Source organism: Lolium rigidum, chromosome 3 (genome assembly GCF_022539505.1).
Source record: "Lolium rigidum isolate FL_2022 chromosome 3, APGP_CSIRO_Lrig_0.1, whole genome shotgun sequence".
NCBI classification, from domain to species: domain Eukaryota; kingdom Viridiplantae; phylum Streptophyta; class Magnoliopsida; order Poales; family Poaceae; genus Lolium; species Lolium rigidum.
Genome location: NC_061510.1, coordinates 35,399,588 through 35,415,506, shown reverse-complemented (window position 1 = coordinate 35,415,506; position 15,919 = coordinate 35,399,588). Strand labels below are relative to the sequence as shown.

Here is a 15,919-nt window from a genome sequence, read left to right as displayed (position 1 = left end):
AGATAATTTTCGATGCTTAAAGTGGCTTCTCACAAGACATTTATTTGTCATTTTTACACAGAAAAAATGACTCTTCCCAACAAATTTTTGTGTGTGAATATAGTATGTCTCGATGTACACCCAGGATTTATTTCCAATTTTTTTGACATATTGAAATATATTTAAATTGCATTTTTCTTAATAGGTGCATTTGGACCTAAAAGCCAAAACACCATGTCCCAATAAGCAATAGTGACCCCATAGATTCTATTAGAGTTTGGCGTTGTTTTTCAGCTTACACTGGCACGGCTCAAAAGCAACAACTGCTTAGAGCCCAATAGAATAGTCAACACTTCCGTGCCGCTCCCTACAGACAACATGGAGCAGGGGTGCCAACGCTCTACACCGCATCGGATTTCACCGGTGGGATCCGACTGGCTGCTATATTGTCCAAACCCTACAACTATTCCCCAAATGTATCCCTTCCCATCTGGCAGTCCAGTTCACGCCCGCCTCTCCAGTTCTTGCACAGAGCACGTCCCCTCCCCTTCCCTTCCCCCTCGCCGCTGCTTTCGACATGCCTCCAGAAAAGAAGACGACGGCACGGACGAAGCCGCGCGAGGCTTCGTTAAAGGAGAAGCCAGTGACCATGACTAAGGAGGATTGGAATGACGAGCGGCATGATGGAAAGCACCAAGATGGAAGCCCAAGCCGGCATGATGAAGGCCCTGAAAGAAGCATCACACATTGTATTGTCAAAGATGAGGCAAGAATCAAAGATCTTGATGGTGAACTTGTCGGCCATGGATCCATTAGCGAGGGCATGGCACAAGATTTATCGTGAATGCATCGGCAAGGAGATGATTTTTGCCCAAGCATCGACGACCATGGCGGTGGAAACACCACCGCTGATGGAGGAGCCACCGATGAGTGAGGAACCCTTGGTGATTGGCGAGCTATACTTTGAATTTTTTTCCCCCAAAAACTGGACTAAGAATTTCTATCCCGCTTTGTGAGTTTTGATTTATTTTGGGCCAAAATTTCAATTGGGGCTAGGCTATTAGGATCGTCGGTGTGTGGAACCCCTCCCTATATTAAGGAGGGTTGTGCCGGCGCCTCGAAAAATGTTGTGCCGGCATTGCTGCTTGCGCCTATTTTGAGCGCACTGGCGAAAATGCTCTTAGAGCCAGAAAGAAGTTGTAGTATCCAGAAACAAGCTAGATGGTGAAACTGATTAACCAAAGACTCAGCAGGAAACATAAAAAGCAAAATACAACTACTTATTTAGGCCAATAATACTTATCGCAGATTTAGTTAAAATACATGTCAAAATGTGTCTAAGCTCATTAAACCTACGACAAGTATTAAAAGTCGGAGGGAAGAGTATTCTACCTTCTCAAAATAAGTGCGTAGAAAATAAGTGTGTAGATACATCTGTATCTGTATCAAGATTAAGTTATCCATACTTATTTGGGGAAGGATGCGATTTATAGAGGTAATTGCACCACAAGTACAAGAACTTGCACTCTATGTGCATTTTCATACAAGAACTTGCAAAACGTGTTCAGGTGGTACAAGAACTTGTCATGGATGTGCACCGTTGGTACAAGTGGTGTCTGGAGCTGCCACGTGTCCCTGGTCCACCGTCAAAGCGTTTTTGCAGAGAAATCCTTATTGAATTCGAGATTTGAGGGGACATATTGATGAGGTTTTCTTTGTATAGTGGACATTTTGGCCGCGCAGAACAAGAGGGAGCGGAGGAGATGGCTGTTCAGGAGGTCCTCGTCCCCGTCCCCTTCGCCGGCGGCTCCTCCGGCGCCGGAGCAGCAGCAATCTGCGTCGGCGAGGTCCGCGCCTGGCCCTTCGGTGACGGATGAGCAGCGCCACGCCATCGCGCTCGCTGTGGCGACCGCGGCCACGGCCGAAGCCGCCGTGGCCACGGCGCAGGCGGCCGCCGAGGTGGTCCGCCTCACCCGCCCTTCATCCAGCTTCGTGCGCGAGCACTACGCCGCCGTCGTCGTGCAGACCGCCTCCGATGCTACCTAGTACGTAGGACACGAGCAATGGCCACGCCGCACTTGCCACAGTAGGTTTGACGCTAATGGGTGGTTGTTTGTTTTCTTTCGACCGCAGGCGAGGCGCGCGCTGTGCGCTCTCAAGGGGCTGGTGAAGCTGCAGACGCTGGTGCGAGGCCACAACGTGCAGAAGCAGGCCAACATGACGCTGCGCTGCATGCAGGCGCTGGTGCGCGTCCAGGTGCGGGTGCGGGATCAGTGGATGCGCCTCTCGCAGGACTCCCTCTCCGCCGCCGGCGCCGCCGCCTGCGGCAGCAGCAAGTCCTCATACAGCGTCGACACATCCACCTTCTGGGACTCCAAGTACACCCACGAATACGCCGAGCGATGCTCCGTGGTCCGTCTCCGTCTGCAACTCAACCAACCAACATCGCATCTCAAGTACTACCAATCTAGTGTTTCCGTAAATGTTTGATTGATGGTGATGGATTGGGTTGGTTTGCAGGAGCGGTCATGGCAGCAGCTTCGCCGCCGACGACTGGGATGATCGGCCGCGGACAATTGAGGAGATCCAGGCCATGCTGCAGACCAGGAAATACGCCGCTCTCAAGCGTGAGAGATCGACACTGGCCGCCCCTTCTCCTACTCCACGCCTCGGCGTCAGGCGCCGCCGTCGCAGCACGGGAGCGGCTCGCCGATGCACCGGGCGCAGCACCACCACCACTCCCTGGGGACGCCGTCGCCGGGGAAGGCGCGCCCGCCGATCCAGGTCCGCTCTGCAAGCCCGCGCGTGGAGCGCGGCGGCGCCGGCGGGAGAGCTATACCCCGAGCTTCCACTCCCAATGCCACGCGTCCTCCGGCTCGGCAGTGCCGAACTACATGGCGGCCACGGAGTCGGCCAAGGCGCGCATCCGCTCCTAGAGCGCGCCGCGGCAGCGCCCCGCGACCCCGGAGCGCGGCCGGCCGCAGACCGCGTACAACCCCGCGACTGGGAGCGCCAAGAAGCGGCTGTCGTTCCCCGTCCCGCTAGACACGTACGGCGGCGGCGGGTACGTGCAGAGCCTGCAGAGCCCGAGCTTCAAGAGCGCGACAGGGCGGTTCACCTCCGAGCAGCGCTCCACCGTGTCGTCCTTGTCGTGCGCGGAGAGCGTAGGCGGGGAGCCGATCTCCCCGTCGTCCACCACCGACCTCCACCGCTGGCTCCGCTGAGCCGGGCCGCCGGCGGCGAGGTGTTCGTTGTAATGCCTGCGTGCCCTTGCTCTGCTATTTTCCTTTTTCTGTTGTATCTATTTTTTTGTTGTGCCTTTTCGTGTGATTCTGTGCGGTGGGTCTGGGGTCAGGGCGTTACTTGGGGCGTTAGCTGTGTCATTAGTTGGGGCCTGTTTGTAATTATCCTATTTTTTCAACGCTGCAATGAAAACCTCCTCTCCTGTCTAGAAACTGCCACGTGTCACCACCACATTGAATTGTATGAGTTGTGCACATCCAGGACAAGTTCTTGTATGAGTGGAACACACTTTGCAAGATTTTGTATGAAAATGCACATAGAGTGCAAGTTCTTGTACTTGTGGTGCAATAACCTCCGATTTATAAGCAAAGAAAGGTCCAAATGATTAGGACGTACGTGCTTGTTTGATGCCAAGTTGCCCGTCTGTGTCGACGGGTCCTATTAATCCACCCATCATCATCATCTCCCACCCCCCAGCCGGTTCCCCTCTCACCCCGAACTCCCGAAGCAACATCACCATCATCTCCTCGGACGGTAGCACGTACGTGGCGCCCTCGACGTCGTCGTCTCCATGAGTGGGTCTCACGTACTGCGTATATGACGAAACTAGTCTCGGATGCACGACGAGCCGCCACACGTCGACCCCATCAACTGGGGAGATGAAGATGAAAGGAGGTCTACAGAAAAATAATTGGCATCACATGCAAGATCCAGGCTCTAAGCTACATGTGCGACGACGTCTGTTGCTTGGGTCCACGACCGATCACCGGCACGCAGATCGCCGCCCCAAGCGCTGCTGATCGAAACTCGATATTCACATGCTAGCTGCTTGTCGCCACGTCGATGCTACTGCTGCTAGTTCACTCAGATACTGACAACATCCTCGCTTCCGATTATTAACACATGACATGACCTGATGCACTTTTCTCTGTTAATTTTTTGCGAAGAATACGTGCATTACTTAGGTACACACGCATCTGTACGCTGCGGCACCACCAGGTTTTGTACGCCAAAAGGGCAGTACATGACAAAAGAAATGCTTCAGGAAGGAAGGCCAAAGAAATTTTTTCCCCCTTTATGGAACTCCACAATGCTAGAAAAAGGAAGAAAGAAGTGTAAATAACCCCCCTAGGTTTCACGTTTGGGGCGTTTAACCCCCCAGGTTCCAACTAGAGCACATAACCCCTCAGGTATCACTTACCGGTTAGTTCACCCCCCTGAGGCTGATCATAGCTGTTTTATCTGACGTGGACAGCGGTTTTGGACTACAATTAAGAGATGGGGAAGAAAAGTCTAACCCTGTGGCTGCCGTCCTCGCTACCTACAGCGCCCGCGCCCGCCGACGACGCTCCCGGCGCTCGCCTACTCCTCCTCCCGGCGCTCACCGACGACGCTCTCCTCGAGGTAACAAGTACTTCTCCCGGCCCTCGCCGACGCGCTCTAGATCATCGGCAAGATGGCAACGCGGAGAAGAGATGGGGAACTACCCAATGCCGCCCCCGCCGCTGCGCCATGCCGCCGCCTCCGCTGCACGTAGATTACTTCTTGTTGGCGATGAAACCTTTCCCATTTATGCTGCAGGCTTCTACGGCGGCTCTGTTTACCCGACGGCGACTTGTTGGATGCAGAGTAGGAGCTCCTCCTGGACGCGCGGCTCGGGTGGGGTGTGCTGGTGAGGCGGACGCGCGACTCAGGCGAGCGCTGTCGATGCAGAGCGCGGAGAAGACGCGGCTTGGGACGCGCTCCTGGATGCCTGCAGCCTTGGACGAGCCGATACTGTCGCCGGCGCCCGGCGGCGTGCGCTCGAGATCCTCCAATTCAGTGAAGACAACAGGAAGTGGCAAGTGGCAATCGCCTCCAAATCATTGAAGACAACAGCGCGTCTGTGCGCCACTGGCCTGCAAGGCCTCGCCTTTGAGCGCATCCTTGCGCCACCGGCCCGTGCGCGTCTCTCCTTGGTGAAGGCCTCGCCGGCGTTATCGACCGCCTGCCTCTTGGCGACGCATGCCGGCCTCTACGCGGCGCACGACCTCGCTCAGCGCGGCGTCCACAGCGGCGGAGGTGGGCAGTGAAGGAGATCCAACGCGTCGAGGGTGTCGTCGGCGGCGAGCGCCGAGAGGATCTTCGCATTGCCGATGCTCATGGCGTCAAAGAGCGCTGGGAGTTACTTCAAAAAAAAAAAAGAGCGCTGGGAGGAGGATTTGCTGCCGCGAGGACAACAATAAGCTTCAGGAAGAGTCGTCGGCGCGTAGATGCCGTAGGCAGCGAGGACAACAGCCAGTTAGCCATAGTGTCGGATATTTTTTCTTCCCCATCTCTTAATTGTAGTCTATGTGGCCCAAAACCACTCTCCACGTAAGCTAAAACAGCCATGGCCGGCCTCAGGGGGGTTAACTAACTGGTAAGTGATACCTAGGGGGGTTATTTGCTCTAGTTGAAACCTAGGGGGGTTAAACGCCCCAAACGTGAAACCTAGGGGGTTATTTACACTTCTTTCAAAAAGGAATGGTAAGGCAGCACCGTCCATCTCCCTAACAGGCTCAATATGTCCGTGAGCCTTGTCTCTTTGGTCCACGTAAAATTACTGGACGTTCGTTTGGGCTGTTAGTAAGGCCCCTTTCGACTGAATCCCAGCTCTCAAGCACCCGAGCCGGCCGCCGGGCCAACTTTCGGCGAACCTTATTTATCGCCCACGTTTTTGCGAAAATAGGCCCCGCGCACGCGGGGTGGCCATTCGATCAACGGCCCATTTACCACGGTGCTCTTTGTCTTTGCTAGTTTGGGCTTGGTTCTCGCGTGTCTCATGGTTTTCTTCTGTTTTTTTGTTATTCGTTTTTCAGTCTCATTTCTTTGCTCTTTTCATCTTTTGATTTAAATTTTAGGAAAAGAATGATTACATGATTTTTTTTAAAGATAAACATTTTCGATTTTATTTTTTCTAATTTGAAAATTTTCCAAGTTCGAACAGGTTTTTAATTTGCACATTTTCTTCTGAACTTTTTTTCTAAACAATTTTTAATGAACATTTTCTTAATTTTGAAAATTCAAAATTCAAAATTTTAAATTTTAAATTATCAAAGTTTTCAAATTTTGATTTTTCAATACAACTTATAAATATTAAATAGAGAGAAAAACTGGGAGGTGAAACCTTACCTTGGTTGCCCCACCAGGAAAGCCGACGCGGGGCGGATGAGGGGGCGCCCGTAGTGGTCCGGCTAATATTTTGGCACATTAAGAAATTTTTTGGTTTCTTTTGTTTTTTTATCGGTTTTGTTTATTTTATTTTCTAGTTCTTTTTTGTTTTCTTTCCTTTTTCTCTGTTTGTTTCCTTTGATCTTATATCTTTTGTTTATTTTTCTACATTTTATATTAAAAATATTTTACATTGTGGAAATTTTTTCATGTTTTTAATACTAGTTGTGAATCATTTAAAAAGAATATTCACAATGATCCAAAAAAAAGGATCATCTTCACAAGTGTGCCAGTTACAACATAGCTGGGTTATAACATTAATTCATGAGATAAAAAAGATGTGATTTTAAAATATGTTCACAAGTTTATAACATTATTTTACGAGATAAATTTTTTATCAACTCAAGAAAATGTTCATTAGGTTATCAAAATATGTTCACGGGGTTTACAAAAAGTACATTTTACGAGTTCAAAAAGAATACATTGACGGAAAATGGGTTCAAGAAATATTCACAAGTTTTTTTTGTTTATTCCTTCTACCGTTCTTCCTATCTCCGCGAGAAGGGCACGGTTGTTTTGAAGAAGAAAAAAGTGTTTTTTAAGGATAAACTTTTATTTCAAGCAGTTTTCAAGAAAGTGCTTGTTTTCGTTTTTGTGTCATATTGGGGCTGTGTATGGCTCGTGTTGAGAGTTTTTTTACCTCCTTGTATATCGTTTTTCAAAAAATTATATTTCATTATATAAACATCAGTATATTTATATCAAGTTTCTGCTGTGTATATACTATAACAAGATCCAGCCAGAAAACCACCCGGAAAAGAAGTACATGTGGGATTAATATTTCTTTTCGCTTCAACAATACGATGTCAAGAGGAGTTGGAAAGATCACCTGAGAGCATCTCCACCGGCGAGCCCAATAACACCCCGTTAGCTATTTGGGGGTCAGCGGTAAATTAGGCTCACACCTACATGCCCAATAAAGTATTCGCTGGTTTCGAGCTCAATAAAATCGCCGGCAACCCCGTAGCGGCCCCTTCGCGTGTGGTGCGAATCAGGGGCGCCGACACCCTCGTTCACATAGAAAAACGCCCGTGGAGCCCTTATGCCAGCCACGCGCATGTTTTCCACACCTCCTACCCTCGCCCGGTCTGCCTCCCACCGTTCTGGATCACGATCGCCGTTGTCGCCTTCCACCCATCCTGTCCAGAAATCACAGCCATCGAAACCGTCGGCGCCTAATCTCAATGCTTGGCCTCCTCACCGGCAGTAGGAGGTTGCCGCCGCGATCCTCCGTCCGTACCTCCCGCAAGGTGTTCGGCGGATTGCCGCGATGGATAGCGACAACGATATGTTGGTGCATCTGTTCATGGAGGAGGAGAACACTGCTGCCGTCTGGCGGCACCAATAGCAGCTGATACTGGTGAGCCTCGCCCGCCTCCGCCAACCCATTGTGGCCTTGGCCACGCCTCGGCGCGGCGATTCAAAGGTTGGCAAGAAGAAGAACAAGGAGCGGCATTATCAAGCCGGCGCGTTGCTGCTTGACTCCGATTACTTCGCCGACGATGCAACTCACATGCCGAAGGATTTTTGGCACCGGCTCCGGATGAACAAGGATCTGTTCATGAAGATTGTCTTCGGCGTCAGGGAGTACGGCGACTACTTCATGTGCAATCTAGATTGCACCGGTTTGTGGGGATTCTCCACAATCCAGAGGTGCACTGCTGCATTGCGTTGTCTTGCATATGGAGGTCTCCCAGATGCAGCTGATGACTACCTGCGCATGACGGAGTCAACATGCTCCTAGACTGTCTATAGGTTTGGCCGAGCCGTCATTGCAGTGTTTGCTGGACATTATTTGAGAGCATCGACGACAGATGATACAACTCGGATCCTGGCACAAAATACCGCTCGAGGGTTTCTTGGAATGTTCAGAAGCATCGGAACGCATGCATTGGGGTTAGAAGAATTTCCCTTTTGCGTGTGTGATCATGCACAACATGATTATTGAGAGGGAGTGTGACGCACCTGTAAATGATGATCAACCATTTGATTATCAAGAGCCTCTTCTCAATTTGAGCATGCACCCCAAGATTTTGCGGCTTTCCTTCACATGCATGCAGAAATCGAAGGATCAGATGTTCATGCTCAACTTCATGCGGATCTAATTGTGCATCTGTGGGCGAGGAGAGAAGCCACCAACGCATGATTTAAATTTAAATTATTGTATAAATAATTCCATTTGTATTTACATTGAATTATTGTATGAATAATTATTGTTTGAATACAATTTAAATTGTTCTATTAAAAATTGGGGGATGCCGGTATGGGGGATGCCGATGCGGGACGGCCGTCTGTATAGTTCGGGAGGTCGTGCCGGCATCCCCCATAGACTCGTGCCGAAGCAGCTGCGGTGACTATTTAGGGATCGCCGGTGGAGATACTTTGAGAGACCAAATAGTACATGTGAGATCAAATTTTATTTCAAATGGTTTGTATCTATTTTGCTGAACAGAACTTAGGACAGACAAGCTCAACATGCTTCAGCATCGTTGCATCTATTTTGCTAAACTTAGCACTTTTCTCCCTAATTATCGGACCTAACTTTCCTAGACGCCTTCGCCGCCGTTTGTATGAGCACGTCCCCTCGCGCGGGCGACGCCCCATGATCACCCATCTCCTTCCTCAGCTTGTTGACCCTCTTGATGACGGCCTCCACCGTGAAATCCACGGCGTCCTTGAGCGTCTCCAGCTTCGACCTCGGGTCCGCGTACACCAGCCTGGGTATCAGCCCGATCACCGTCTCTGTCATCTGCTCCGCCACCTTTTGCGGGATCCTCCGCAACGTCTCCTCCACGCTGCTGGCGTTGCCGCTCCGGATGTCCTCCTCGGAGATGAACACGGAGTAGGAGGCGTGGTCGTCGGGGAGGTGCCACCGGTACTGCCTGTACGCGGAGTCCAGGTGGAAGAACACCGGCACGCAGCCGGCGAGGATGGCGTCGAACACCGACCGCCGCGTGTACGTGTCGCCCGGCGGCTGCAGGCAGAAGCGCGCCGTCTGGAACACGCGCATGAAGGTGCTGGGGACAAGGCAGCGCTTCTCTCCCTTCCGGCACTGGACAAGGTTGCAAGAGCTGGAAGCGTTGCACTCCCTGATGAGGTTGTGCCGGATGGAGGTCGGGTCGCCGGGGCGCTCGCCGCCGGCGAAGGCGAAGAGCCAGTCACGCTTCATGCCGCGCATTCTCTGCTGCCATTGGAGGATGTCTGCGTCCTTGGCCGGGTGGAAATAGGTCGGGTATGGCACGGCGAAGTCGAAGTCCGTCCACGGCGCCTTCTCGACGAAGAGCACCGTCATGTTCTGCACCGCGGGTAAACGGAGCAGCTTGTTGCCCCACTCGGAGTCGCTGTCCGTCTGCCTCTGGTGGTCCCACGCCGTCCTCCCGGACATGACGAAGTGGTCCCGCCCACCCATGGCGCGCCACTCGGGCCGCCGCGTCAGCCAATCTGCGAGCGCGAGCGGCGTGCCGTCCTTGGCGGTGGCGTTGTTGCTCCACAGGTGCTGCACGACGTCGAAGCCGGCGTAGTAGGGCACGAAGACGGCGGCGGCGCGGGCGGAGTCGTTGGTGAGGCAGGCGTACTGCCGGACGCGGCTGTGGAAGATGACGTCGAGGCCGAAGTGGTCGGTGGCGTACCAGCCCCGGTCAGCGAAGGCGCCGTCCGCGTTGTCCAGGGGCGCGCCGAGGCCGGCGTTGGCGAGGTACTGGCACATGTCGATCCACTGGTACCAGTGGCGGCAGTTGGCGAGGATGTCGGCGTTGAAACGCGGGGGCAGGTCGTGGATGTAGAGGTACCGTCCACGGCAGGGGTCGCTGGCGTTGGCGTCGACGACGACGTTGCTGCGCCGGTGCGTGTCGCCGCCCCCTGCCGCGGCGGAGAGCGCGCGTGAGGAGGTGGCGGTCGGGAGCTTCTTGAGCTGCGCCTCTTGCAGGGAGTGGAAATGCAGCTGGGACGGCGGGTGCGGCGAGCCGACCGGCGGCGCGTTGAAGACGGAGCGGTGGCAGTAGACGATGAGGAGCCATGGCGTGACCGACATGGCGGCGAGCAGGAGGAGGCGAGGCAGCCAGCGCTGGCCGCTCTTCTCCATGGTCTCTCACTCTCACTCTTGCACGTCGCAGCTGGAGCCTGGAGAGTTCCCGAGTTCTCAGAGCGGTGCAGTGTAACAAGACGTGCCGGAATCTTGAGATCGATGGAGCGAAGAATCAGATCGGCCATCTCTGACTTTTTTCCCATTTGTTTCAGCTTTCAACGAGCTCTGACTTTGTAATTACGAGCAGTACAGTAATCAAACCACAAATTGATGTATACTAGCAACGACTGAGGAGAATGCATGTGTTGCTATACTTGGAATCATCGGATCCCTCGATGTATTTGAATCCCCAACAAGTCGACGATCGGCCAGCATTGACCCTAGATCGACGCGATTCCTTGAGATCGGACACATGGGTCGCAGAGCAATGCGAGCGCCCTCGATCGCGCCGCCTTGTATTGTATCCTGCAGTAGCTTCGAGACCGCGTGGGAGTGTGGGATTGATCAAGGAAAAGAGAAGAAAGTCTCAGCTCCGGCACCGTAACGCACGGTAAGGACTTATTTTCTGCTTGCCCTGCCTGCACAGATCGATGCATCCGTCCCCAGGTTTCGACCATAGACCATGTCTTTTCTGATAAATCGTCGGCGCTGCTAGGTTTCCAGGAAGAGTTAGGGACTTCTTTCATAGGAGTATAAAAATAGGAAAAAACATAGAATTCAGACGTTACATATATTTGAATTCTATTGAAATATGAAGTGTATTTAATTGTAGCAAAGAATGTATAATCTAATTTTTTTTATAACAATGTGTATAAGGTTTCAGAACCATACTTACCTAATTACGCTCAATGTAAATGGCGACCTTCACCTCCCACCTCCCCTATGGCGACACCAATGGCACCACCACACCCACCACCAATAAGCCAACCCTAGCCGGCGTCCCACCATCCCCTGCAACATGGATCTTCCTGAGGACTCCATCTCCCTCGCCCTCTGGCTAGATCTCACATTTGGAGATTTTTTCAGATCTAAGGTTTGTGATACTCTCTCCTCATCTGTGTGCCCTTCATCCCCATATCATGGTTTTTTCCTTAGTGATCTCATTTGGACGTGCCAATTTCAATCTGAACAATACCAATGTTGGTTTGGCCATGTCTGCATGTCTGGGTGATCCACATGACTCTTTCCGAGTCAGCTTGTCTCCGAGATCGAGTGTTCATTTTTTATGTCTGTTCCAAAGCTGTTGGTTTCATGATTTGCAACCTTAGATCCTACACTTGCAAAGATTTTGTTTGTTACTTTCACCGCTGGAGTAACGGTGGACCAAATTGGGAAAGAGAAGAAAAGCTCTGGTATTATGAACAAAATAAGGAATGGACTTTGATACAACCCAAGGCAACACAACTACATATCTCTCAAGATCAAGGTAATTATCGCAGACACAGTACCAATGGTAATGTGATATCTAGATTTACCTCCCCTAGGTACAATCGTCGCATTCCCTCATCCGATCTTTTTTCCATCACATGATATGCATGTTGATCATCAAACACGGAGCATAGATGAATCGGTTCAATATGCCAACGTTAATTATTCAAATTTTCAATCTGGCCAACGTTCTCCTAGCACACCTCTTAGCCCCTTTTTGCGGCCTGCATACGATAATGGGCCGCCAGATCCAAAACATCATTTTCGTGCAAGGAACAGGAGTTGTTTCAGATGCCTTGCATACAATCATCTTGTCCGTGACTGTCAAAATCAAATCAGATGTCGTAGTTGCTACAAATATGGACATATAGCCAAAGCATGTTTATCCAAGCGTAACAAAATCCCCATCTATAGGATGAAAAGAACCTGTGACACCGGAATTCAAGATCCTCCATATAAACCCTCGTCGATCCCTTCCCCAACGCCTCACACATCACGGCAAGCCACCCCCTCCCACGTATCTGAAACACCACCAACATCATCTCCAATTGCGAACTATCCGGTTGATCCTTCTCCCCATGTACATGCTGGCATGCAGGTGATCCCTCCTGGACCGGTACGCTCCCAACGCAGCTACGTCTTCCTTGGTGGCGAGCCTCCAATGCATGCTGATGACTGGGCGGTGGCCACGCTCACACCTTAACCTGAGGATGGAGACTTCCTGGGTGCGGTGGCCACTATTGGTCTGGTCTTCACCTACACGATCTAGGTATTCAGGTATGGAGCACCTCTAGATGTGCAATGGGGACAACCCTGATTAGGTTCTCCATGGTTACATATAGGGATGATATTGTAGGGAGTAGTCCGTACTCTATTGGAGATACAGTTCTTAGATTTGTCAATGAGGATAATGGGATAAACAAGCGTAGTTCAATTCTGACTCATGACATCTGGTGCATGTTACTGAATTATCCTCAAGAACTCTCGGAACTCGAAACTGTTATGCGCACATTTGTCCACTTTGGTAGGTTTCTGGTGTGGAACGAGGATCTGTCTAACGGAGCCAGAATCCTAGTCAAATTTAGGGCGCATAATGTAGCCGATGATGGTCATGCAGATACCTGGACCTTAGTGTTGTTGTTGGAAAGAATGTAGCTGATGATGGTCATGCAGATACCTGGACCTGCCCAATGATTCTTCTATCCACTACCATGCTTGGAGGACATGTAGGGGATGAAGATCCTCTCCCACCGAACGACGCCAATCCACATCCGATGCCTCTAGTGCATGATGGTTTCTGGCATGATTTAAATATGGATCAGCAGATGGATGAGATGACTGATCAAGGCGATAACTTTCAAGAACAGTTGGCACATGATAATGTTGCGGCACCGGTAGAGAATGCACCTGCACCCGATATAAACATAAACCCTGCCACCCAGCCCATTTAGTCAGAAAACTTTATCCCAATTGCAGAGCCAGAACAGGAACCAGACACCATCACTCAGCTCACCAATTTAATCAGCAAGATCATGGACACTGACGTTGACCATGAATTGATCTAGAAGCTTGCTGGTAGTCAGATCAATGGGGCCACTATCAATATTGAAGAATCTGAGGTCAATGGAATAGAGGTCATGAAATGCTCCATTGAAATCAACACCGTGTCGGCGAACTATGCCCCTCCCACTAAGCCAACACAAGAGATTCATGTCCCACAAGCCAATAACTCTGACAGTGATGTTGTGGTGATATATGAACCTGCACACTTCAACAAACAGAAGCGCAAGCAAGCTGCCCCTCGTGATGTCAGTACCATCAGACGCAGCTGGAGGATCGCCAACAAGGCAGCTGGATACAAAGATAAGGCCAGTGCAAGCGCGGCAATCTGCATCAAAGGGGTCGAGCCTCTAAACCATGGCAACAAATTTGACGCTACTGTAGCTGATGTAGGATAACGTTGCATAGAAAACAAAAAATTTCCTACCGCGAACACGCAATCCAAGCCAAGATGCAATCTAGAAGACGGTAGCAACGAGGGGGTATCGAGTCTCACCCTTGAAGAGATTCCAAAGCCTACAAGATGAGGCTCTTGTTTCTGCGGTAGACGTTCACTTGCCGCTTGCAAAAGCGCGTAGAAGATCTTGATCACGATCGGTTCCGGCGCCACGAACGGGCAGCACCTCCGTACTCGGTCACACGTTCGGTTGTTGATGAAGACGACGTCCACCTCCCCGTTCCAGCGGGCAGCGGAAGTAGTAGCTCCTCTTGAATCCGACAGCACGACGGCGTGGTGTCGGTGGTGGTGGAGAAATCCGGCGGAGCTTCGCTTAAGCGTGCGGGATGTAGTGGAGGAGAGAGACCGCTAGGGTTTGGGGAGAGAGGGGGGTTGGGCGCCGGCCCTCTAAGGGGTGCAGCCAAGGCTGAGGCTTGAAGTGGTCAGCCTCCTCTCCTATGCCCCTCATTATATAGGTGGAAGCACCAAGAGTTCTAGTCCAAGTCTTCGAATAAGACCCCAACACTAAAACCTCCCATATGTGGGAAACCTACTCAAGGAGGGAGTCCTACCCAAGGTGGGACTCCCACCTTTCCTTGAGGTGGGTTGGCCGGCCACCCTAGGGGAGTCCACCTTGGACTCCTCCCCTTTAGGGTTGGCTGGTCATACAAGGTGGAGTCCCTCCGGGACTCTACTTTCCATGGTGATTTCTTCCGGACTTTTCTAGAACCTTCTAGAACCTGCCATAAATGCACCGGATCATTTCCAAACTTGGAATATGACTTCCTATATATGAATCTTATTCTCCGGACCATTCCGGAACTCCTCGTGATGTCCGGGATCTCATCCGGGACTCCGAACAAATATTCGAACTCCATTCCATATTCAAGTTCTACCATTTCAACATCCAACTTTAAGTGTGTCACCCTACGGTTCGTGAACTATGCGGACATGGTTGAGTACTCACTCCGACCAATAACCAATAGCGGGATCCGGAGATCCATAATGGCTCCCACATATTCAACGATGACTTTAGTGATCGAATGAACCATTCACATACGATACCAATTCCCTTTGTCACGCGATATTTTACTTGTCCGAGGTTTGATCTTCGGTATCACTCTATACCTTGTTCATCCTCGTCTCCGACAAGTACTCTTTACTCGTACCGTGGTATGTGGTCTCTTATGAACTTATTCATATGCTTGCAAGACATTAGACGACATTCCACCGAGAGGGCCCGAGTATATCTATCCGTCATCGGGATGGACAAATCCCATCGTTGATCCATATGCCTCAACTCATACTTTCCGGATACTTAATCCCACCTTTATAACCACCCATTTACGCGAGTGGCGTTTGATGTAATCAAAGTACCTTTCCGGTATAAGTGATTTACATGATCTCATGGTCATAAGGACTAGGTAACTATGTATCGAAAGCTTATAGCAAATAACTTAATGACGAGATCTTATGCTACGCTTAATTGGGTGTGTCCATTACATCATTCATACAATGATATAACCTTGTTATTAATAACATCCAATGTTCATGATTATGAAACTAATCATCCATTAATCAACAAGCTAGTTAAGAGGCATACTAGGGACTCTTTGTTTGTCTACATATCACACATGTACTAATGTTTCGGTTAATACAATTATAGCATGACATATAAAAATTTATCATAAACATAAAGATATAAATAATAACCACTTTATTATTGCCTCTAGGGCATATCTCCTTCGAGTCTCCCACTTGCACTAGAGTCAATAATCTAGTTTACATTTGTAAAGATATAACACCTTGGCCTTATGGTGCTTTATCATGTATTGCTCACGGGAGAGGTTTTTAGTCAACGGATCGACACGCTCGGAAACGTATGTATTTTGTAATTCATTTGCGTCTCAACGCATCACTCATTTCCAAATGAGTTGGCATTAAATATGTTTGATCTTCTGGTGGAACCTTAATTCCATTGTCTGAAATATGTCACT

The 15,919-nt window shown here is 50.4% G+C and overlaps 1 protein-coding gene and 1 pseudogene across 1 annotated transcript; one reads left to right on the top strand and one right to left on the bottom strand.

The window, feature by feature from the left end:
* The first annotated feature begins 556 nt into the window (after nucleotides 1-556).
* LOC124694653 lies at nucleotides 557-3,203 on the top strand (annotated as a pseudogene).
* Nucleotides 3,204-8,998: 5,795 nt separating this feature from the next.
* On the bottom strand, nucleotides 8,999-10,555 carry LOC124694652 (xyloglucan galactosyltransferase KATAMARI1 homolog). Its single transcript, XM_047227615.1, has one exon. The coding sequence runs from the start codon at nucleotides 10,553-10,555 to the stop codon at nucleotides 8,999-9,001; it is 1,557 nt and encodes a 518-aa protein (XP_047083571.1).
* Nucleotides 10,556-15,919: the final 5,364 nt, after the last annotated feature.

Coding starts and splice junctions, on each gene's coding strand:
- LOC124694652 (XM_047227615.1), bottom strand. CDS start 10,555: ATGGAGAAGAGCGGCCAGCGCTGGCTGCCTCGCCTCCTCCTGCTCGCC.